The 25391-nt window shown below is 44.3% G+C and overlaps 1 protein-coding gene and 1 long non-coding RNA gene across 3 annotated transcripts in view; one reads left to right on the forward strand and one right to left on the reverse strand.

Annotated features, from left to right (window-relative positions):
* The window catches only part of LOC120994875 (arylsulfatase H-like), a 140748-nt gene that overhangs the window by 93988 nt on the left and 21369 nt on the right, over positions 1-25391 (reverse strand). For both annotated transcript variants that reach the window (XM_040423746.1, XM_040423747.1), the window contains exons 2-3: positions 13195-13341; positions 10799-10920 (exon numbers count right to left, since the gene is read on the reverse strand). In XM_040423746.1, the coding sequence (XP_040279680.1) occupies positions 10799-10920; positions 13195-13341 (269 nt within the window). The remainder of the gene's footprint in view (positions 1-10798; positions 10921-13194; positions 13342-25391) is intronic.
* Positions 14109-25391, forward strand: part of LOC120994876 — a 48040-nt gene continuing 36757 nt past the window's right edge. Inside the window, exon 1 of the long non-coding RNA XR_005777490.1 lies at positions 14109-14151. This is a non-coding gene — a long non-coding RNA (uncharacterized LOC120994876). The remainder of the gene's footprint in view (positions 14152-25391) is intronic.

Here is a 25391-nt window from a genome sequence, read left to right on the forward strand (position 1 = left end):
GTACTGTTTTTGGGTTATTGTAGACTCTAATTACATTCAACATAGAGCCTCGTCTCATGTGTATGGGGATTGCTATACGCTGTATACTCCCCTGGCTATAACTCCTAGCTCTTGTAAGAGCTGTACCTGCTCTCTGGATTTAGGAGAGGTTTACCCACTGGAGCCTGGAGTCTTGTCGTAGGTCCAGGGTGGGTAGGAGACGGTGAGACCTCAACCAAGCTTTGGCGGTTCGTGGGTTCTGCAGTGCTTACAGTGTCAAGTGGAGTGCTTGGAGTCCTCGGGAAGCACTTGTCACTGCTGTATGTGAGCAACGAGAGCATACACAGTAAATAGAGCTACTGACCGGACCCAAACTAGGGAGGATAAAGGGTGACCCCTGTCAGACCCTCAAAGCTCTCCCTATGCTGCTAAAGCACATGCCCGGATCCAAATGGTGGAACGAGGCATGCCCGCGTACCTAAGACTGATGACCACTGTAACCCCTACAATAGTGGAAGGGGCACGGCCACCGGTGGCCTGCTCAGTATATGGAGGGAACCGTGGGCGTCTCAGATCCAGTCAGAAAATAAACAGATACACTGCAATGTCTGCACACTTAGCTGAAGGAGCTGCAGCAGCAGAGAAGACGGATCCAAAGACAGCTGGCAATATCCGGAGTACTTGCTGCACCAGAACACAGGTCCAGTGAAATGATAGCTTACAAGTGAAGATACTCAAGCAAGAGCTACAACTCAAATGAGAAATATAATCCACACCCTACAAAGGAGGAGGGGTGATTTAAAGGCAGGGAAATCAAACGCAGGAGGAACAGCTGGGAGGAAGGAAACAGAAAGTAAAAACCTCATCACAGGGGCGGAGAAACAGAGCAGTGAGAACTCCTCCAAGCTCTAGTAGTGACATCATCACAGGGGTGGAGAAACAGAGCTGTGAGAACGTCTCAAAGCTCTGGTAGTGACAGCACTAGGAGCATCCATCGGCGGAGGTACCCGGTCGGGGTGCCAGGAGATCCATTACACAAGTGATTATGTGGCTCGAGGTATATTAGATGGTCATTGGATAACGATTTTACTACAGGCCAGTGGAGTACAGGCCCCAAACGTTATGCATTCACCGTACAGAAAATATCAAGTGATTATGTGGCTGGAGGTACATTAAGCGGTCACCGTTTAACAATTTTACTGTTGGCCAGTACAAATACATGTCAAATACATATGTTTAAAAAGAATAAAAAAATATAAAATTGGAGTAAAAACATGGCTAACGAAATCCCTCCTCTTGAATAAACCCCAAATGATAATAGGTGAAATTCGACAACACGTGGTCATCACAGGTGTAGAATTCCTCGAGGCCCCAACAATTATGCATTCACTGTACAGAAAAGATCAAGTGATTATGTGGCTGGAGGTATATTATACAGTCATTAGATAACAATTTTACTGCAGGCCAGTGGAGTACAGGCACCAAACATTAGGCATTCACCAGACAGAAAAGGCCTTTTATGCCACTGTATTTACATAAGACAGGGACCATTCTTTGTTCTGGTGGTGGCGGATACGTGTGGGCTGGCATGAGGAAATTCAATTAAACGTGGTCGTCACAGGTGTTGAATTCCTCTGAGATCCATTTCTCATTCATTTTTAAAAATGTGAGGTAGTCCACGCGGTCGTGAGCTAGGCGAGTGCGCTTATCGGTCGCTATCCCCCTGCTATGCTGAACGTCCTTTCGGACAGGACACTCGACGAGGGGCAAGCCAAGAGTTCCATGGCAAATTGTGCCAGCCCTGGTCAAGCCTGCACACCCAGTAGTCCAGTGGTTCCTCGCTTCTCAGAGCGTCCACATCGGCCGTTAACCTGATGTAGTTGGACACCTGTCGGTCTAGGCGTTCCCTCAGGCTGGATCCAGAGGGTGGTTGTCGATGGGTTGTATACAAGAATGATCTCATATCTGAAGTGACCAACACATCTTCAAACTGCCCTCTTCTTGCAGGCGCGGTAGGATTTGTACCCGCACCTGTCTCACTGTGGGTGGAAATTCCTCTGCCAGCACCCGCAACAGCAGAATGCAGCATCTCTCACAGAAAGACCTGGAAATGCTGCATTCTGCCAGCCCTCTGTGATGCTGGTAACATGTCTGACATTTTGTGTTTGTACCGGGGGTCTAAGTATGTTGCCACCCAGTACTGGTACTTGCTCTTTATGCTTTTATACGGGGGTCCCTCTGCAGACACTGGAGCATGAAGGCCACCATTTGCACTAAATTGGAAGCGGTGGAGCGCCCTGGCTCCCGTTCATCGCCCAGGAGAATGGTTGTCCTCGGTCTGCTCCCCCTTAGCCACGGACAACACCATGGCCCCCAAAAGGTTTGAAGTCCCCCTCAAAGCCTGCTCTTTTTGCTCCTCCTCCTCCCCCCCATCCACCATCCTCCTCTGACTCCTCTTCAGACTCCTGCTGACTTGTCTCAGATGGAGTAGCCCCACCCCTGGGAATTCATTAATTATTGCGACTTCCTCATCTTCCAGCTCCTGCTCCTCGACGGCTTGATCAATGACACGACGCAACGTAACTTCGGCCTTTCAGCTCACTGCCTCATATGCAACTTACCCACCAGGTACTCCACCTTGCACATTCTGGAGAGACTGTGCGAGCAGCAGCAGGCGATAGTGGAGTTTCAGTTGCAGCACGAACGGGTGAGTCACTCTGCGGAACAGCACCACTTCACCACCAACGAGTGGGCCTCCATGCGGGACGTGTTTGCCATGTTGCGCTGTTTCAAGTACTCCACCAACATGGCCAGTGCTGATGACAGCGTACTCAGCTTTACTATCCCACTTCTATGTCTCCCGGTACACAACTGTCCAGTCAGGGCACAGTTCTGGAGGATGTGGAGGAGGAGGATGATGATGATGATGAGGAGGAACCGTGTTTACAGCAGGGTGGCAGCCAAAACAGCTCATGAACATCACTGGAGCATGGCTGGGGGTTGATTCAGAGGACACAGACGATACACCTCCCACAGAGAACAGCTTGTCATTGCCTTTGGGCAGCCTGGCACACATGAGCGACTACATGCTGCAGTGTCTGCACAATGACCGCCGAGTTGCCCACATTCTAGCCAGTGCTGATTACTGGGTGGCCACCCTGCTGGATCCCCGTCACAAGGACAACGTGCCATCTTTAATTCCGTCACTGGAGTGTTATAGGAAGATGCGAGAGCACAAGCGCACGCTGGTAGACGCGCTGCTAAAGGCATTCCCACTTGACAGCGGGGCTTACTGGAAGCACAAGGTGAAGGCAGAGGAGGAGGAAGAAGTCGCCAACGAAGCTGGGGCACCACCAGCACCTCAGAAGGGAGGGTTAGCATGGTCGAAATGTGGAAAAGCTTTGTCAGCATGCCACAACAACCAGCACCACCACCTGATATGAAACGTCTTAGCAGGCGGTAGCATATCAGCAACATCGTGGAACAGTACATGTGCACACGCCTACACTTACTGACTGATGGGTCTGCCCCATTCAAATTGGGCACATGGCCTGAGCTTGCCCTTTATGCCATGAAGGTGCTGGCCTGCATTGTGGCCAATGTATTGTCCAAATGTGTGTTTAGCATGGCAGGGGGGTGATCACAGACAAGCGCAGCCACCTGTCCACAGCCAATGTGGACAAGCTCACGTTCATTAAAATGAACCAGGTATGGATCCCACAGGACTTGTCCGTACCTTGTGCAGAATAGACATGTATACCGGCCTTAACCAGCCGTTGTTATACTACAGGGCAATTGCTCATTCTTGTATTTTTGATATTTCACACTCTTTTGGGGTGTACCCTAATAAAACATAAAAATAAAAAAATAAAACCAAAAACCAGTGTTGGCTGAGACGGGTGTGGGTAATTGCCGCGCGCCCCCTCCTTTCCTTCGATTCTTCTGCTTTAATAACTTTTCCCATATTTCCGCTTGATCAAAATAAAATTTCATCCATTGATCTCCCTTGGATGTGGTCTCTCTTTCTCACGCTCCCTCTCCGGCGTGGAAGCCTGATTCGCCTATAACCGTGATTGACATGGTAGGCTCAGAAAAGAACATTGAAAGTTGATAGAGAAGATATCCAAATGGATGGTGGGTGTCACAGGGACGTGCGATCAGGCAGAAGTTATCTAGAGTCAACAAAGCGGCAGTGTCACGAGGGTGTCGAGGACCACGCCTGACTCCGTTATACCCGGGGTCAGGAAGTCGCAGCGGTTGGCTGCACGCTCTATTTAAGATAGGGCTGTTTTCCTTATGGTAGCTTTCTGGGTTTGCTTAGCAAACCCTTTTGGCTCACTCAGGGATCCGTAGCTCCTTCTCCTCAGCTGTTCCTTGTCCAGCACTCCCAGACCTCCTTATATTTCTCTCTCACACTTCTCTGGTTGCCAGAGATAGAGCTTCCTGCCTGGACATCTATTCTGACCTTCTGGAGCTGTGTTGCTGCGTTCGCTGGTAGTTGGTCCAGTACGCTACCCTCCAGATCCCTGTTGGACCTTTTTGGTTTATTGTGGTCGCCCACCTGGGTGTATGTGTTTGTATGTTTTGTCTGTCCTCTCCCTGGTGTTTCCCTCTTAGTGATAGTGGTGTGGACTAGCGATCCCACCGGCCTGTTCACTATCCAGGGCTCATATTAGGGAAAGCCAGGGTTTAGGCACGCGATCGCCGCACGGGTGAGGAACCCGTCTAGGGACGTCAGGGCAGTCAGGTGCCAGCCGCAAGGTGAGTTAGGGGTCACCACCTTTCCCTCTCCCTTGGGCAGGGCTTTCCCTGTTTTCCTCCCTGTGCGTGTCGTCGGTCGTTACATTATCTCTGGCCTATTATTTTTGTGTAGGTAAAAAAAAAAAAAAAAAAAAATAAATTTTTACCTACTTAGAATCCAGTATGGATCAAATTGCTGCTCTATCCAAACAATTTCATGGCCTGTCTTCTGAGGTGGTAGGATTGAAGGCGTCGGTCCTCCAGCAACAGCAGCAATTACAACTGACTGCAAGCCCAGCGGTTGCTACTGGTAACCAGGTTGTTGCGGAACCCAAGGTCCCTCTCCCTGACAGATTTTCTGGGGGAAGGGACAAGTTTTTGACATTCCGTGAGGCCTGTAAGTTATATTTTAAACTGCGCCCTTACTCCTCTGGTAATGAAGATCAGCGGGTGGGGGTTGTTATTTCCCTGCTGCAGGGGGATCCGCAGTCCTGGGCGTTCTCTTTACCTACTGATTCCCAGGCTCTTCGGTCAGTGGATGAGTATTTTGGGGCCTTGGGTCTCATATATGATGATCCTGACCGAGTCGCCCTGGCTGAATCAAGATTACGGAGACTCTTACAAGGAGAGCGGCCGGTAGAGGAGTATTGCTCTGAATTCCGTAGGTGGGCTACGGATACCCAATGGAACGACCCGGCTCTCAGGAGTCAGTTCTGCTCTGGGTTATCCGAAAGGGTTAAGGATGCGCTTGCATTATATGAGACCCCCTTTTCCCTTGATGCGGTTATGTCCCTTTCTATCCGAATAGATAGACGCCTTAGGGTCAGGTTGAAAAAAACGGAGCAATTGGTAACCCCTCCCAAGCAGCAGTTAGTCTGTACGGACTTAGACGAGCCTATGCAGCTAGGAGGAACTACTCGTCAGGTCCGTCCTCCTGAGGCTCGCCGTAGACGTGGGGTTTGTTTTTTTTGTGGGGAGAGGGGTCATTTCATTAATGTCTGTCCTTCTTTCCTCAGAAACAAAAGACCGTCGGAAAAACTACTAACCCCAGGCTGTGTGGAGGATGTCAGCCGGGGGGTATACGTTTCCTCCATACGTACATCGCAATTTGTGTTGCCAGCGGTTATTATTTTTGGTGATAAGACGGAGACTATTTCTTTCTTTCTAGACAGTGGAGCAGGGGTAAATTTGATAGATGCCCATTTTGCCCGCACTTTGGGTTTGTCTCTCTGTACTTTACAGAGACCCATTCCCATATTCGCTATTGATTCTGCTCCCCTGTCTCAGAGAAACCTCACGCACATGGTTCATAATTTACACCTTCGGGTAGGGGACCACCATAACGAGATGCATTCAGGTTATGTTCTGGAGGGGCTTCCCACTCCGGTAGTGCTGGGTCTTCCCTGGTTGGTAGCGCACAATCCAGTGGTGGATTGGCAGGCCAGGGAGATATTGGAGTGGAGTGAGCAGTGCAGAGAAAATTGCTTAAATAGCAATTGCTTAGTCGCCTCCATAACTACCCTACCTACATTTATTTCGGACTTTGAGGATGTTTTTTCTGAAAAGGGTTGTCAGAAGTTACCACCTCATCGTCCTTATGATTGCCCGGTTAACCTTATTCCCGGCGCAAAATTACCCAAGACCAGGTTATATAATCTTTCGGGTCCAGAGAGACAAGCCATGAAAGATTATATCTCCGAGAGCTTGGCTAAGGGACACATCAGACCCTCTTCTTCACCCGTGGCTGCAGGGTTTTTCTTCGTTAAAAAGAAAGATGGGGGCCTGCGTCCTTGCTTAGATTTTCGCGAATTAAATCAGATAACCATCCGAGACCCATACCCTCTTCCTCTCATTCCTGACCTGTTTAATCAGATTGCGGGTGCTAGGTGGTTCTCCAAACTTGATCTTAGGGGTGCCTACAATCTGATTCGTATTAAGGAGGGGGATGAGTGGAAGACAGCGTTTAACACCCCTGAGGGGCATTATGAAAATCTAGTTATGCCTTTCGGTCTGACCAATGCTCCTGCCGTCTTTCAACATTTCGTTAATGACATTTTTAGTCATCTAATCGGCAGGTTTGTGGTAATATACCTAGATGATATTTTAATTTATTCGTCCGATCTGAAAACACATGAGGTGCATGTCAGACAAGTACTGCAGGTCCTACGGACGAATGAATTATATGCTAAAATTGAAAAATGTGTCTTCGCCGTTCAGGAGATACAATTCCTGGGTTATTTTTTATCTGCGTCAGGTTTCCGTATGGATCCTAGGAAGGTCCAGGCAATTTTAGATTGGGATCTTCCTGAGAACCTCAAAGCACTACAACGGTTCTTGGGCTTCGCGAATTTCTATAGGAAATTCATTAAAAATTATTCACTTATTGTAAAACCGCTTACTGACATGACTAGGAAGGGGACTGATTTTTCTAAATGGTCTGACGCCGCTAAAGTTGCTTTTTCCTCTCTAAAAGAGAGGTTTACCTCAGCACCTGTACTGGTCCAACCTGATGTCTCTCAGCCTTTTATTGTTGAAGTCGATGCGTCAGAGGTGGGAGTGGGGGCGGTTCTGTCTCAGGGTCCGTCTCCTGGCAAATGGCGTCCTTGTGCTTTCTTTTCTAAAAAACTATCTGCAGCAGAAAAGAACTACGATATTGGCAATAGGGAACTATTAGCTATTAAACTTGCGTTTGAGGAGTGGCGTCATTTCTTAGAGGGGGCAGTCCACCCCGTCACTGTAATTACGGACCTCAAAAATCTTCTGTACCTCGAATCAGCTAAGCGTCTCACCCCTAGACAGGCTAGGTGGTCGCTATTTTTTACCAGGTTTAACTTTGTGATTACCTATCGTCCTGGGGCAAAGAACACCAAGGCTGATGCACTATCTCGTTGTTTCCCTGGAGGGGGTAATGTGAGTGATCCGGTACCCATTCTTCAAAGAGGAGTGGTTGTCTCTGCGGTATACTCTGTTTTGGAGGGGAAGGTGTTAGAGGCCCAGGGGGACGCCCCGGTCTCTTGCCCCTCAGAGAAATTGTTTGTACCGTTGAACTTACGTTTCGAATTATTAAAGGAACATCATAATTCGGCACTTGCTGGGCACCCGGGTAGTAAAGCAACCTTGGAACTATTGTCTCGTCGTTTTTGGTGGCCAAGGTTGCGTCAGGATGTATTGGATTTTGTGTCTTCTTGTTCTACCTGTGCGCGCGCAAAAGTTTCACATACACGTCCTGCAGGGTCTCTATTACCACTCGTCATTCCCAATAGACCGTGGACACATCTGTCAATGGATTTTATCACTGACTTACCTTTGTCTGCGGGTAAAACAGTTATTTTGGTGGTAGTGGACAGGTTTAGCAAAATGGTACACTTCATTGCGTTACCCGCACTACCTAATGCTAAGACTCTTGCTCAGGTATTCGTCAGTGAAATCGTGAAGCTTCACGGGGTCCCCTCCGATGTTGTTTCGGATCGGGGTACCCAGTTTATTTCTAAATTTTGGAAAGCTTTTTGTTCTCGTTTGGGGGTACACTTGTCCTTTTCCTCTGCTTTCCATCCTCAGTCGAATGGACAGACTGAGCGTACCAACCAAAACCTTGAGACATATCTAAGATGTTTTGTGTCTGAAAACCAAGAGTTGTGGTCATCATATTTACCGTTAGCTGAGTTTGCCATAAATAATCGTCGTCAGGAATCCACTGGCAAGTCACCATTTCTTGGTGCATATGGTTTTCATCCCCAATTCTGTACTTTCAAAGAGGGGGGGTCTTCTGGGGTTCCCGAAGAGGAACGGTTTTCGTCATCTCTTTCATCGGTATGGCAGAAGGTGCAAGCTAACTTGAAAAATATGGGAGGTAAATACAAATGCATGGCTGATAAGAGACGGTCGCCAGGTCCGGACCTAGGAGTGAATGACTATGTGTGGTTGTCTACTAGGAATATTAAATTGAAGGTTCCCTCTTGGAAACTGGGTCCTAGGTTTATTGGCCCTTACAAAATTGTAGCCATCATCAACCCCGTGGCTTTTCGCCTGGAGTTACCTCAGACTTTTAAAATTCATAATGTTTTTCATAAGTCGTTACTCAAAAAATATGTTCCACCTCTAGAACCATCACCGCTGCCACCCCCTCCTGTTGTCGTGGATGGTAACCTAGAATTTCAGATATCCAAAATTGTTAATTCTCGTTGGGTCCGCCGCTCTCTTCAATATCTGGTGCATTGGAGAGGTTACGGTCCCGAGGAAAGAATGTGGGTTCCTGCGTCTGAGGTAAACGCTGACAGGTTAGTTCGGGTTTTTCATGCCTCTCATCCTGGGAGACCTGGTCCTGAGTGTCCGGAGGCCCCTCGTAGAGAGGGGGGTACTGTCACGAGGGTGTCGAGGACCACGCCTGACTCCGTTATACCCGGGGTCAGGAAGTCGCAGCGGTTGGCTGCACGCTCTATTTAAGATAGGGCTGTTTTCCTTATGGTAGCTTTCTGGGTTTGCTTAGCAAACCCTTTTGGCTCACTCAGGGATCCGTAGCTCCTTCTCCTCAGCTGTTCCTTGTCCAGCACTCCCAGACCTCCTTATATTTCTCTCTCACACTTCTCTGGTTGCCAGAGATAGAGCTTCCTGCCTGGACATCTATTCTGACCTTCTGGAGCTGTGTTGCTGCGTTCGCTGGTAGTTGGTCCAGTACGCTACCCTCCAGATCCCTGTTGGACCTTTTTGGTTTATTGTGGTCGCCCACCTGGGTGTATGTGTTTGTATGTTTTGTCTGTCCTCTCCCTGGTGTTTCCCTCTTAGTGATAGTGGTGTGGACTAGCGATCCCACCGGCCTGTTCACTATCCAGGGCTCATATTAGGGAAAGCCAGGGTTTAGGCACGCGATCGCCGCACGGGTGAGGAACCCGTCTAGGGACGTCAGGGCAGTCAGGTGCCAGCCGCAAGGTGAGTTAGGGGTCACCACCTTTCCCTCTCCCTTGGGCAGGGCTTTCCCTGTTTTCCTCCCTGTGCGTGTCGTCGGTCGTTACAGGCAGCAGGGCTTCTCCTGTCTAACGTTTCCTAATCAAAAATACTGCAGTGACATTCCCTGTATTTTTTAATTAATCATTCCAATAACAGGGCATATTAGAGTCCTGTATTGTTATTTATCGTCACTATCTCCCCGAGACGGGTGTGGGTAATTGCCGCGCGCCTGCTGCCTTCCTTGCATGTTTCTGCTTCGATAACTTGTCCCACATTTCCACCCGATCAGATTTCATCCATTGACCTCCCTTGGATGTGGTATTCCTTTCTCAGGCTCCCTCTTCGGCCTGAAACCCTGATTCGCCGATAACTGTGATCAACATGATAGGCTCAGAAAAGGACATTGAAAGTTGATAGAGCAGATATCCAATTGGATCGTGAACATCACGGGGACGTGCGACATGGTGGGGCAATATGTTTGCACACGCCTACGCGAACTGACTGATGGTTCTGCCCCCTGCAACTTTTGGGTCTCCAAATTGGGCACATGGCCTAAGCTTGCCCTTTACGCCTTGGATGTGCTGGCCTGCCCTGCAGCCAGTGTATTGTCTCAACGTGTGTTTTGGGGTTATCACAGGTTATATTTCCAAATGTTTTGGGGTGTACCCTAATTTAAAAAAATAAAAATAAATTTTAAACCAAAAAGCAGTGTAGGCTACCTCCTCCTCCACCGCCGCTTCCACCTACACAGCCACATCCACCGCCTACTTAATATGGACCTCCTCCTAGATCAAGATTATTATGTTTTATTTTTACGTATTTTATGTTATTTAAAGTAATTTCCCTATCCACATTTGTTTGGAGAGCACTTGCCATGATCTTAACCACATTTTGATGCCATTTGCAGCCCTCTAGCTCTTTCCATTAAATTTTTACAGCCATTTTAGTGCTCAAAACTTCAATGGGGTTTGGGTTCGGGGTCAAGTTCAGGTCCCGAACTCGAACTTTTTCGTGAAGTTCGGCCGAACCCGTCGAACCCGAACATCCAGGTGTCCGCTCAACTCTAGCTGTGACGACTCCTCGTACAATTTTCCTTTTTTAGGTTACCTTCAATCAACAATTATGTATTTATTACCTGTTCTGATAGGATACCGGCCAGTCAAAAACGCTGCTCTACTTGGGGTACATGTACTGGCTGCAGAAATGTGTTGAGTCAGTTTCACACCTTCTCTGGCCAGTCTATCAATGTTTGGAGTCCTGAAATGTCATGAAAACTTTAATTAACACAATCAAATTATTAAACTATTAAATAGATCTAAAATTATTATCTCCTATCTGCATCTGTCATTGAAATGTCATCACTTTCTGCTTCAGAGACCACAGAGTCCTTCCTCCTTACAGGCTCATTGTGGTCACAGACAAGAATTTAAACAGGGATCGGAGAGAGAGAAGGACAAGGAGGCTTCACCCATAAAGCCTGAATACAGTATGAGAGATTGTTCCATGGAGCCACCATAAGGATCACAGAGGCTCAGTGGGGTCATGAGTTTAAATCTATCCAAGGTTAACATCTGTATGGAATTGGTATGTTCTCCTCATGTTTGTGTGGGTTTCCTCTGTATACTCGGATTTCCTCCCATCAGTGGCGTGCCCGGGGAAGGCGGTCCGCCCCAGTTGCCAGCTCTCAGGGCGGTGCAAGAACAGAAGCAATGAGCGCTTCCATCAATTCAGATGGAAGCACTCATTGCTTTTCCCTTTATAAGATGCAGTAGTGCATCTTATAAAGGGAATACTAGTGAGTGCTTCCATAATGGAAGAGCTCACTAGTCTGCAGGAGGAGGGGGAGGGAAGCGCTGTGAGCGCTGTACAGTACTTACCCTTCCTCCTGCTCGCTCTTCTCAGGGCCCACACTGCTGTGTCCTGGCTACCTGCAGCGTCAGGACGTACAGAGCGCACTCTGACCTGATGCTGCAGGAGGTCAGGTGACTGCAGTGCAGTTTGGGCCCTGAGAAGAGAAGACAGCCAGGACAGGTAGAGTGGCGACAGAAGATGTAAGTTACTTTATTATTTTACAGTCTGATCTGAGGTCTGATATGGAGGTCTAATGGGGGTCTGGAGTGGTCTATGGGGGATCTGGAGGTCTGACTGGGGGGTCTGGAGGTCTGACTGCAGAGGTTTGGAGGTCTGACTAGGGTGTCTGGAGTGGTCTAATGGGGGGGTCTGGAGGTCTGACTGGGGAGTCTGGAGGTCGGACTGTGGGGTCTGGAGGTCTAATGTGGGTCTGATTGGGAGTCTGGAGGTCTGACTGGGGGGTCTGGAGGTCTGACTGGGGGGTCTGGAGGTCTGACTGGGGGGTCTGATTGGGGGTCTGGAGGTCTAATGGGGTCTGATTGGGGTCTGGAGGTCTAATGGGGTCTGATTGGGGGTCTGGAGGTCAAATGGGGGTCTGATTGGGGGTCTGGAGGTTTGACTGGGGACTCTGGAGGTCTAATGGGGGTCTGACTGGGCGGTCTGAAGGTCTAATGGGGGTCTGATTGGGGGGGTCTAAAGGTCTGACTGGGGGTCTGGAGGTCTTATGCGGGTCAGATATGGGGGTCTGAAGGTCTAATAGGGTATGGAGGTCTAATGGGGTCTGGAGGTCTAGTGGGAGTCTGGAGGTCTAATGGGGGTCTGGTCTGAGGTATGATATGGGGTCTGGTCTGAGGTATGATATGGGGGTCTGGAAGTCTAATGGGGGTCTTATCTGAGGTCTGATATTGGGTTGGGGTCTTACATGGAGGTCTAATGGGGGTCTGATCTGAGGTTTAAAACTGGTATCTTATATGAGGTCTGACATAGAGGTCTAAAGTGGGTTTGGTCTGAGATGGGGGATCTCATTTAGGGTTTTATATGGGGGTCTGTTCTGATAGGAAGAGAATTTTTTGTACTAGCACACAATATAAAGGGGCGCACTATCTGTGTGGTACCAGCATTTTCATGGGGACTGTTGCTGCAGAAAAGTATTGGGGAGCACAGTGGACACAGTATTGGGGGTGGCAGGATGGGGTGTTGAGAAGGTGGGAGGATGATTGAAAAGTAGGAAAGTAAGATGTCTATTTGTTAAACTCTGCAGAGACGAGGCGCGGCTGAAAGAAGTCACCATGGTGGTCTGGTCTAACAGGAAAAGAAGAGGAAAGAGAATATCTACATCAGAGAAGAGAAGTCACTTGATGTAAGAGGTATGTGGCGCTGTATGACCCTGTATGTTACTGTACTAATGTAATGTAGATTTTTTGGGTAATCTATATTTATTTTTTGGGGCCCGCAGTCTTATGTTAATGTGAAATGTGAGAGTAGATGATGAAGGCAACTGTTGTCAACCACCTGCAACCTCAGTAAATCGTACCAGTGAATAAAGGGAAGGGTCTCTGAATCTGTGTTTGTTTTATTCCTATATTTGCAACCTATGTATATTTAATTATGCATCTGCTCTATGAGTTTTCCATAATTAAATGTCAAATAAGAAACCAACGTATCTCAACAATCAGTTACCTTATAGTATCATTCCCGTAACAGCCAACATCCCCAATTCCAAGGTCATCAGCCAAAAGCAATAATATGCTTGGCTTTCGGACAGTGGCTTCAATTGGACATAGGCCGAGGACCAAAATGAAAAAGGGTAAATTGGCCATGTGAAGCCTGAAAAGGAAAAAAAAAGAATGGCAATTAAATAGAAGTGAATTTATTATCAAATAATATGCACACATATATACCATGTACACACACTAATCCAGAATATTTGATAACTGAACTTCTATCCGGTCCATATAACAGTATATAGTTACAAGAACAACAATAGAAATACTGCAAGTCAAGGGTCAGCAACCTCTGACACCCCAGCTGTTGTGAAACTACAACTCTCAGCATGCTCCAATCACTATTGTGGGAGTTATGAGATTAACCAAGCAAGTTTACATGCTGGAAATTGTAGTTTCACCCCAGTTGGAGTTCAGGAGGGTTGCTGATATTCCTGCTGTAAGTAGATACAAAGTTAATGTTTGTGGAGCAGCAGGGGAGTTGCTAGGTTCTGAAAACATCCGGGGCACAAGCCCACTGTACCACGCCCCCGTGAAGCCATGCCCCCACCCCGTGAAGCCAAAAAAAATGCTACCAGGCCAACATAACATTCGGGGCACTGGACAAAACATCCGGGGCTCAAGCTTTGACCTAATGACGCTTCTGTGGAGCAGAATTTCTGATTAGTTATTGTAATATTGAATTATAGTTATATGCAAAGTCTAAGATATCACCCTTAAAAAGATTTTCTGAATGCTACTGAACCAGTTTATTGACTTTGTTTTCTTCAGCATAGATTGTGAAGTATGTAGTATATATTCTATGTGTGTCTATGTAGTGTATATAGTCTATGTCTGTATTCTATTTATACAACAAATATCTGTTACTTACACTTTGTGGAGACCTCTCTGTGCTGTGCTTGGCTGCTTGATGGTCTGTGAAGACTAAGCTGTATGCTGCCTCAATGAGATTATTCATTTCTGAGTTATATATCTACTTGTGATATGGTAAAGCAGAGGTCAAAGTGAGGCATACTTGGTTTTATAGAGCGTGTTTAACCTGTTGGTTCAGAAGAGTTGCCATATGTAATAATATGACTCATGGTTTTTCAAGCCATGTCTAACACAGACGATTGATGTGAAAAAGATACTTCACGTTTAACATACACCTATTAATTATCCCAAATGAAGATTATATACAGACATAGCTATTATTCCTTAGCAGAGCCTGTGTAGAGTTGTAGTTTGACAGCAGATGTGTTACCGCAGGTCGCCCATCCCTGAACAACTCGCTAAGAACTGACACTTGAAGGCACTGTCCAAGGTACCATGAGTGTATGGGCATGCAGTTTGAATAAGGTAACATGCCATTATGTTCTGAATTTTGACTACTGCTTTCAATATGTACATACTACAAGAAAATTTAGACTAGCACATTCATAGTCGCAGATGCATATCCATAAAGCTAACATGCAGGTAGAAAACAAAAACAGGTATGGCAGCACAATATTTCACATACAAAGCAAAAAAAAAAGAAGAAAAATAAGGAAAAGAGTATTTCCATCTATAACTGTGTTCGACTATTTAATTTGAATTAAAGTAATGTATAGTAGACAAATGTGAACATGAATGAAATAAAATCCAAGCATATTTTCATGCCTATTTTTTTTTAATGTAAAACAAATAAAATGTGTCCTATGTTTTAGCACTTAAAAAATAGTTTAATGTAGAACAAACAAATTATAAATCTAACAAGTCCCTGGTGAAATGGCCAGGCACATGGCCTGGTTGCGCACCCATATGACCTTGTGGGTGGTATGGTTGTGATTGACCATGATAGGGCTACTGGAAACTATGTTCCCGTTTCTGCAAATACAGGGGCTCGGATGAAGCGGTTGGCGTGGATGTTGTGCTTGAAAACTTGGCACTGGCTGGGGATCCATAGACATCTGCACTTGTGATGGACGAGCATCTGATGGGACGGTTCGCGAACGCGATCGCTCGAACTCGCTCAAATGTTCGCGAACCGGGTCCCATTCATTTTAATGGCAGGCGAACATGAAAAACCTCCAGGTCATATTTGCAGCCACAAAATACTAGACTTTAGTAGATGCGCACACATAGTCCCACAACATGGACACTGACATACCAGAAGTATTAAGCGAATTTGCGATCGACAAGCATTCTTTTTTAATCTGCGAAATTTCGGCATAATATTAATCGCAAGAGCACATGCGCTAGGAAGGCGTGGCCTACAGCAACTGGTTTGCACCGACTAGCAATTAGATGGATGGGATGGTTGGAACGAAGTTCAGCGACGAAGAGGAAGAACTCCTGGTGACTAAGTAATCTTACATTAAAGTAGTTTATTTGATTACATTTCACCTGCATGTCTGAACAATCGCTTTATATGCATAAAGAGTGTTATAAAAAAATAGCCAGTGCAACCTTCTGCGAATCAAATTTTTCTTAAGTGCACAAAACTTCACATTTTATAAGGTCTCACTAGATATTATTGATTTTTTAAGTATTCCTGTGACATCAGACCCACTATGTTAGTAGCATATTTGTATGGACAGCAGAGAAATAGATTTAACATGCACATTGCACATCTATTGTCATGCCGCACACTATATTCTGCACACACACACTATATTCTGCACACACACACACTATATTCTGCACACACACACACTATATACCTCACACACACACACACACTATATACCGCACACACACACACACTATATACCGCACACACACTATATACCGTACACACACTATATACCGCACACACACTATATACCGCACACACACTATATACCGCACACACACTATATACCGCACACACACTATATACCGCACACACACACTATATACCGCACACACACACTATATACCGCACACACACTATATACCGCACACACACTATATACCGCACACACACTATATATCGTACACACACACACTATATACCACACACACTATATACCGCACACTCACACTATATACCAAACACACAGACACACACTAAATACCGCACACACACACACAGAGTCTATAGATTATAATTTGTGTCCTGTTGGTCAGGACTCAGGAGAAGCTTTCTTTGTCAGACCGTCAGTATTTGCTGGTTCATTTAGAGTTAATAATAGCAATAAAAAGAAAGAAAATATCGGAAGTTACTTCAAACCTAGAGGGATCAATGAATCCCACCACAGTATGAAATAAAGCTGGGCACCAACAGGGGTAAGGACTAGATGTTTAAAAGAGTAGAGGACAGCGAAGTACTGGAAGGCAGCTCTATATATAGTGTTCAGAGAGACCCAGAACACTCTCAAGTGGCAATGTCAAAAGTGTAGAAGCAAGGGGAGATGTCAATGGGAATAATTATCACCATGAACCATCACCCATCACATAAAAAAAGGAAAAGAAATGAAAAGTGGTGAGCGCCACTCCGTTAGTGAATACAATATAATAAATAAATATTCGTGCACTTGGATGGTAATATGTTGAAACACCCAATAATGCTAGCAAGAAGATGTTATCACTATTGTTATTAAAAAAACATTTGGTAAATCTAAAATGAATTCAAAATTGGTAATTATTATATTAAGATAATAAAGAGATAAAAAGTAAATCATTCACTCACTTCACTGGGGGGGTGGTCGTCAGGATAAGCACATGACAACTGGGACCTAAGGAACCCCCCCGGCCAGGATCGCAGGTAGAATAGTAGTGACAGACGGCAGCACCACAGGAGGGCTTCAGGTCAAACACTTTATTCGGTATAATATATGGCTCAACGCGTTTCGGGGACATAAGTTCCCCTTCCTCAGGAGCAAATGTAGAATATACAGTTACAAAATTCATACATATTTATACATGTTCAAATCCAATAGAAAATGGCGTTTTTTCGCGCCACTTAATGCCGGAACCGGAAGTGACGTCAGATGCGTTCCACGCTGGAACGCATAGGTATTTTCTATGTATTATATAATTAAATAAATAAATACTAAGATGATGCCATAAGTCTGGTGGTCAATGTATATTAACTAGAGGTGCCACTGTGTTAAAATGGTTAAGGGGGATCATTATACCAGCTTAAGAGTTTTCCCATTGTATCTATATACTGCTTCCGGTTGTTGATGGAACGCTCCTCCGTCACTTCCGGTTTTCGGTGGAACGCATGAGCGCTCACCCGAACCGGAAGTGGAAGGTCGGAAAGTATGCTCTGCTGGTCCTGTGGAACGCGTAAGCGCTCACCCGGACCAAAAGTGGGAGGCAGCAAGGAATGCTCAGCTGACTGTAGAGCATACAGCTGCCTATCAGATAGATATAGCCAGGTCTGGCCCCTCAAGAGGAGAAGTAAATGATTGTTATATGCTTTTACCACTTGTTTTTTTAATAAAAATATATATCGGCCATTAGAAAAAGTATATATATATATATATATATATATATATATATAAAGATATAAAAATAGATATACATACATATATATAAAAAAACATATACATACATATATAAAAAAAACACAGTGAATCACATCTGATTATAGATCAAATAGTGCAACATAAAGCACATGAACATGTATCAATGTGGGCACACTTAAAGTAAAATACACATCTACATTAAAAATCATGTATATAGAAGAATGTATATAAATGTATAATTACACAAAAATATCATATATAATCTAAAAATACAGACATATATATAAAAAAATTTTTTTTTTAAATAAATTACATAATTAAATAGAGAAACATACATATTCAAAAATTGACTAAACTGATAAAATTCATATATGGTAATACTAATGGTAATAAGGAGTAATGAACTCAATGAAATATAATGGATAAAATAAAAAATAAAAAAATAAATAATAAAAATAATAAATATTACTAGAAAAGAATATATATGGAGGCATAATGGGAATAGATACATTGAAGATGCAATGCAAAAATCTCCATATGTTTGGAATTATAGTAGTAAATTCCGTTATAAAAAGAATCCACTGGGTATACAGGCACAGAGGTACATACAGTGGAGGAAATAATTATTTGACCCCTCACTGATTTTGTAAGTTTGGCCAATGACAAAGAAATGAAAAGTCTCAGAACAGTATCATTTCAATGGTAGGTTTATTGTAACAGTGGCAGATAGCACATCAAAAGGAAAATCGAAAAAATAACTTTAAATAAAAGATAGCAACTGATTTGCATTTCATTGAGTGAAATAAGTATTTGAACCCCTATCAACCATTAAGAGTTCTGGCTCCCACAGAGTGGTTAGACACTTCTACTCAATTAGTCACCCTCATTAAGGACACCTGTCTTAACTAGTCACCTGTATAAAAGACACCTGTCCACAGAATCAATCAATCAAGCAGACTCCAAACTCTCCAACATGGGAAAGACCAAAGAGCTGTCCAAGGATGTCAGAGACAAAATTGTAGACCTGCACAAGGCTGGAATGGGCTACAAAACCATTAGCAAGAAGCTGGGAGAGAAGGTGACAACTGTTGGTGCGATTGTTCGAAAATGGAAGGAGCACAAAATGACCATCAATCGACCTCGCTCTGGGGCTCCACGCAAGATCTCACCTCGTGGGGTGTCAATGGTTCTGAGAAAGGTGAAAAAGCATCCTAGAACTACACGGGAGGAGTTAGTTAATGACCTCAAATTAGCAGGGACCACAGTCACCAAGAAAACCATTGGAAACACATTACACCGCAATGGATTAAAATCCTGCAGGGCTCGCAAGGTCCCCCTGCTCAGGAAGGCACATGTGCAGGCCCGTCTGAAGTTTGCCAATGAACACCTGAATGATTCAGAGAGTGACTGGGAGAAGGTGCTGTGGTCTGATGAGACCAAAATAGAGCTCTTTGGCATTAACTCAACTCGCTGTGTTTGGAGGAAGAAAAATGCTGCCTATGACCCCCAAAACACCGTCCCCACCGTCAAGCATGGGGGTGGAAACATTTTGCTTTGGGGGTGTTTTTCTGCTAAGGGCACAGGACAACTTATTCGCATTAACGGGAAAATGGACGGAGCCATGTATCGTGAAATCCTGAGCGACAACCTCCTTCCCTCTGCCAGGAAACTGAAAATGGGTCGTGGATGGGTGTTCCAGCACGACAATGACCCAAAACATACAGCAAAGGCAACAAAGGAGTGGCTCAAGAAGAAGCACATTAAGGTCATGGAGTGGCCTAGTCAGTCTCCGGACCTTAATCCAATCGAAAACCTATGGAGGGAGCTCAAGCTCAGAGTTGCACAGAGACAGCCTCGAAACCTTAGGGATTTAGAGATGATCTGCAAAGAGGAGTGGACCAATATTCCTCCTAAAATGTGCGCAAACTTGGTCATCAATTACAAGAAACGTTTGACCTCTGTGCTTGCAAACAAGGGTTTTTCCACCAAGTATTAAGTCTTTTTTTGTTAGAGGGTTCAAATACTTATTTCACTCAATGAAATGCAAATCAGTTGCTATCTTTTATTTAAAGTTATTTTTTCGATTTTCCTTTTGATGTGCTATCTGCCACTGTTACAATAAACCTACCATTGAAATGATACTGTTCTGAGACTTTTCATTTCTTTGTCATTGGACAAACTTACAAAATCAGTGAGGGGTCAAATAATTATTTCCTCCACTGTATGTGTATATTCATGGGATTCTTTTTATAACGGAATTTACTACTATAGTTCCAAACATATGGAGATTTTTGCATTGCATCTTCAATGTATCTATACCCATTATGCCTCCATATACATTATTTTCTAGTAAAAAAAAAAATAATTTATTATTGATTTATTTATTTTTTATTTTATCTATTATATTTCATTGAGTTCATTACTCCTTATTACCATTAGTACTACATATATGAATTTTATCAGTTTTTTAATATGTATGTTTCTCTATTTAATTATGTATTATAAATTATATATTTTTTTATATATGTCTGTATTTTTATATTATATATGATATTTTGTGTGATTATACATTTATATACAGGGTGGGCCATTTATATGGATACACCTTAATAAAATGGGAATGGTTGGTGATATTAACTTCCGGTTTGTGGCACATTAGTATATGTGAGGGGGGAAACTTTTCAAGATGGGTGGTGACCATGGCGGCCATTTTGAAGTCGACCATTTTGAATCCAACTTTTGTTTTTTCAATAGGAAGAGGGTCATGTAACACATCAAACTTATTGGGAATTTCACAAGAAAAACAATGGTGTGCTTGGTTTTAACGTAACTTTATTCTTTCATCAGTTATTTACAAGTTTCTGACCACTTATGAAATGTGTTCAATGTGCTGCCCATTGTGTTGGATTGTCAATGCAACCCTCTTCTCCCACTCTTCACACACTGATAGCAACACCGCAGGAGAAATGCTAGCACAGGCTTCCAGTATCCGTAGTTTCAGGTGCTGCACATCTCGTATCTTCACAGCATAGACGATTGCCTTCAGATGATACGAGATGTGCAGCACCTGAAACTACGGATACTGGAAGCCTGTGCTAGCATTTCTCCTGCGGTGTTGCTATCAGTGTGTGAAGAGTGGGAGAAAAGGGTTGCATTGACAATCCAACATAATGGGCAGCACATTGAACACATTTTGTAAGTGGTCAGAGACTTGTAAATAACTCATGAAAGAATAAAGTTACGTTAAAACCAAGCACACCATTGTTTTTCTTGTGAAATTCCCAATAAGTTTGATGTGTCAACTGACCCTCTTGCTATTGAAAAAACAAAAGTTGGATTCAAAATGGCAGACTTCAAAATGGCCGCCATGGTCACCACCTATCTTGAAAAGTTTCCCCCCTCACATATACTAATGTGCCACAAACAGGAAGTTAATATCACCAACCATTCCCATTTTATTAAGGTGTATCCATATAAATGGCCCACCCTGTACATTCTTCTATATACATAGTTTTTAATGTAGATGTGTATTTTACTTTAAGTGTGCCCACATTCATACATGTTCATGTGCTTTATGTTGCACTATTTGATCTATAATCAGATGTGATTCACTGTGTTTTTTTTATATATGTATGTATATCTTTTTTTATATATATGTATGTATATCTATTTTTATATCTTTTTATATATATATATATATATATATATATATATACACATACTTTTTCTAATGGCTGATAAGTGGTAAAAGCATATAACAATTATTTACTTCTCCTCTTGAGGGGCCAGACCTGGCTATATCTATCTGATAGGCAGCGGTATGCTCTACAGTCAGCTGAGCATTCCTTGCTGCCTCCCACTTCTGGTCCGGGCGAGCGCTTATGCGTTCCACAGGACCAGCAGAGCATACTTTCCGACCTTCCACTTCCGATCCGGGTGAGCGCTCATGCGTTCCACCGAAAACCAGAAGTGACGGAGGAGCGTTCCATCAACAACCGGAAGCAGTATATAGATACAATGGGAAAACTCTTAAGCTGGTATAATGATTCCCCTTAACCATTTTTAAACAGTGGCACCTCTAGTTAATATACATTGACCACCAGACTTATGGCATCATCTTAGTATTTATTTATTTAATTATATAATACATAGAAAATACCTATGCGTTCCAGCGTGGAACGCATCTGACGTCACTTCCGTTTCAGGCATAAAGTGGCGCGAAAAAAAGCCATTGTCTTTTGGATTTGAACATGTATAAATATGTATGAATTTTGTAACTGTATATTCTACATTTGCTCCTGAGGAAGGGGAACTTATGTCCCCGAAACGTGTTGAGCCATATATTATACCGAATAAAGTGTTTGACCTGAAGCCCTCCTGTGGTGCTGCCGTCTGTCACTACTATTCTACCAGCGATCCTGGCCTGGGGGGTTCCTTAGGTCCCAGTGTCATGTGCTTATCCTGACGACCCCCCCCCCCCCCCCCCAGTGAAGTGAGTGAATGATTTACTTTTTATCTGTTTATTATCTTAATATAATAATTACCAATTTTTAATTCATTTTAGATTTACCAAACGGTTTTTTAATAACAATAGTGATAACATCTTCTTGCTAGCGTTATTGGGTGTTTCAACATATTACCGTCCAAGTGCACGAATATTTATTTATTATATTGTATTCACTAACGGAGTGGCGCTCACCACTTTTAATTTCTTTTCCTTTTTTTATGTGATGGGTGATGGTTCATCGTGATAATTATTCCCATTGACATCACCCCTTGCTTCTACACTTTTGACATTGTCATTTAGAGTTACCCAGGGTGCATCACGGGGGGGCGAACCAGCTGTATACCCCATACCGTACCGTCACTTCACTAGACAGGTACATCTCTGCTTAGCTAGAAAATATCTGATAGCTCAGACCCCACCCACATACAGTCGCAATACAATCCCATCTTCTAACTGTAACAGTAAGGCCGCATGCACATGGGCGTGTTTTTTCAGAATTACGGACCGTACAAACCCGGCCTGCCGTCCTACAGAGTGGACGAGCACACGGCGTCATTGGTTGCTAACTCGCTATAACGCCGTGCGCTTCTTGCCGCCACTGCTGTACATTAATACACTTGTATAGATCATACAAGTGTATCACAGTACAGCTGTTGTGGCCGGAAGCGCACGTCATAGCAACCAATGACCCGTGCCCTTGTCCACTCTGCAGGACGGGTTTGTACGGTCCGTAGTTTTGAAAAAACACGCCCGTGTGCAGGCGGCCTAAATCCAATATTTCCACCTCAAAGCATTAAATACTTTTTGCAGTTTATATGAGTTAATTATTTTCAATACTATTATTGTTAAAAATTGGGATTATATGCTTGCATTTTTCTCTTGCAGCGGATGTTGGGACGTGGATATGACCGCACCGGGTCCCACGCCGGGAAGCAGAGAATTGTGCGGGAGCTGACCTATGAAATCTGGAGCCAAACGGGTGTAAAACACCGCCGTCTGGCCATTATAAAAAAATGGTCAGACATGAAGAGAAGACATCCCCAGTTTATAAAAAGAATCCGGGACGAAAAATGCCCAGGTACATGCGTAAATAACTTTTGTATGTTTTCCCAACACTCTGTAATGTATACAGTGCTGAGCAAAAGTATTCACCCCCCCTTGACTTCGTTGTTTTTTTTGTTGCCTCACCCCCTGGAATTAACATGAATTGTTTGAGGATTTCAATCATGTAATTGTAGAACATGCCCACAACTTAGACCTTTTTTTAAATTGGTTAATTGTAAAGCATACAAAAAATAGGACAAAATAACAGAAAAGGTCAATGTGCATAACTATTCACCCTCTAAAGTCAATACTTTGTAGAGCCACCTTTTGCGTCAATCACAGCTTCAAATCGCTTTGGTTAAGTCTCTATGAGCAGTTGCCACATCTTACTACTGGGATTTTTGCCCATTCCTCCTTGCAATACTGATTCTGCTCCTTCCAATTGGATGGTTTGCGCTTGTGAACAGCAATCTTTAAGTCTGACCACAGATTTTCTATTGGACTGAGATCTGGGCTTTGACTAGGCCATTCCAACACATTTATATGTTTACCCTTAAACCACTCAAGTGTTGCTTTAGCAGTGTGTTTGGGGTCATTGTCCTGCTGGAAGGTGAACCTCCATCCTAGCCTCAGATAACACACAGAGTGGGACAGGTTTTGCTCAAGAATATCCATGTCCATGTTTCCCTCAACTCTGACCAGTTTCCCAGTCCCAGCTGCTGAAAAACATCCCCACAGCATGATGCTTCCACCTCCATGTTTCATTGTGGGGATGGTGCTCTTTGGGTGATGTGATGTGTTGGCTTTGTGCTAGACAAGTGACGGACTGAACCATCGCTGTGTCTGCAGTAGAAGCCTGAGGTCTAGCCTCCTTCCTACGGGCTATGGACCCAGGACTATGGAGACCCCCACTCTGACCTATTTGGGTTAGAGGGAACTATAAACCATGATTTTTTGGTTGAGTTTATAGGCCACATCTTTCCTATTCCCCATTAAAGTTGCATGGTATGAATCCATAAACGCAATAAGGGTTAACTCTGCACTGAGACTCCCAATGAATGTGTTTATTTGTCCCTTTGTTCTATTGTGTAAGTGATGTGATTAAGAAGTAGCCGACTCTGGTGTAGAGAAGTAGCTCATCCTATGATATCCCAGTGGTACATTAGGCATTCACAGGATAAATAAGTGTCGGCCATTACAGGCCCCAAAAATTAGCCAACAGGCGTTCATCTGACAGAAAAGCATTTTTTATTCTGTGGATGGTGGTACATTAGGCATTCACAGGATAAATAAGTGTCGGCCATTACAGGCCCCAAAAATTAGGCATTCAACGGACATAAAAGGCCTTTTATGCCGCTGTATTTAATGTAATTGTTATGGGTGGTGGCGGATATGGGCTGTCATGAGGAATTTGAATCAAACATGGTCTACTGGTCACATGTGTTGAATTCCTCCGAGATCCATGCCTCATTCATTTTTAGAAATGTAAGGTAGTCAACACTGTCGTGAGCTAGGTGAGTGCGCTTATCAGTCACGATCCCCCCTGCTGCGCTGAATGTCCTTTCGGACATGACACTTGACGAGGGGCAAGCCAACAGTTCCATTGCAAATAGTGCAAGCTCTGGCCAGAGGTCAAGCCTGCCCACCCAGTAGTCCAGGGGTTCATCTCTTCTCAGAGCGTCCAGATCGTCCGTTAACCCGATGTAGTCAGACACCTGTCGATCTAGGCGTTCCCTGATGCTGGATCCGGAGGACAGCTGTCGATAGGTCGGCTGAAAGAATGATCTCATATCAGAAGTGACCAACACATCTTCAAACCTCCCTCTTCTTGCAGGTGCTGTTGGATTGGTACCCGCAACTGTTTCTCTGTGAGTGGCAATTCCTCTGCCAGTGCCCAAAAAAGCAGAATGCAGCATTTCTCTAAGCAAGGCCTGGAAGTGCTGCATTCTAACAGCCCTCTGTGATGGTGGTAACATTTCCACCATTTTTTGTTTGTACCGGGGGTCTAAGTACGTTGCCACCCAGTACTGGTCCTTGCCCTTTATGCTTTTAATACGGGTGTCCCTCTTAAAACACTGGAGCATGAAGGCCCCCATTTTCACTAAACTGGAAGCGGTGTAGTAGTCGGGCTCCTGCTCATCATCCAGGATAATGTCGTCCTCGTTCTCCTCCCCCCATCCACGGACA

The sequence above is a fragment of the Bufo bufo genome, chromosome 3 (assembly GCF_905171765.1).
Source record: "Bufo bufo chromosome 3, aBufBuf1.1, whole genome shotgun sequence".
Classification (NCBI taxonomy): domain Eukaryota; kingdom Metazoa; phylum Chordata; class Amphibia; order Anura; family Bufonidae; genus Bufo; species Bufo bufo.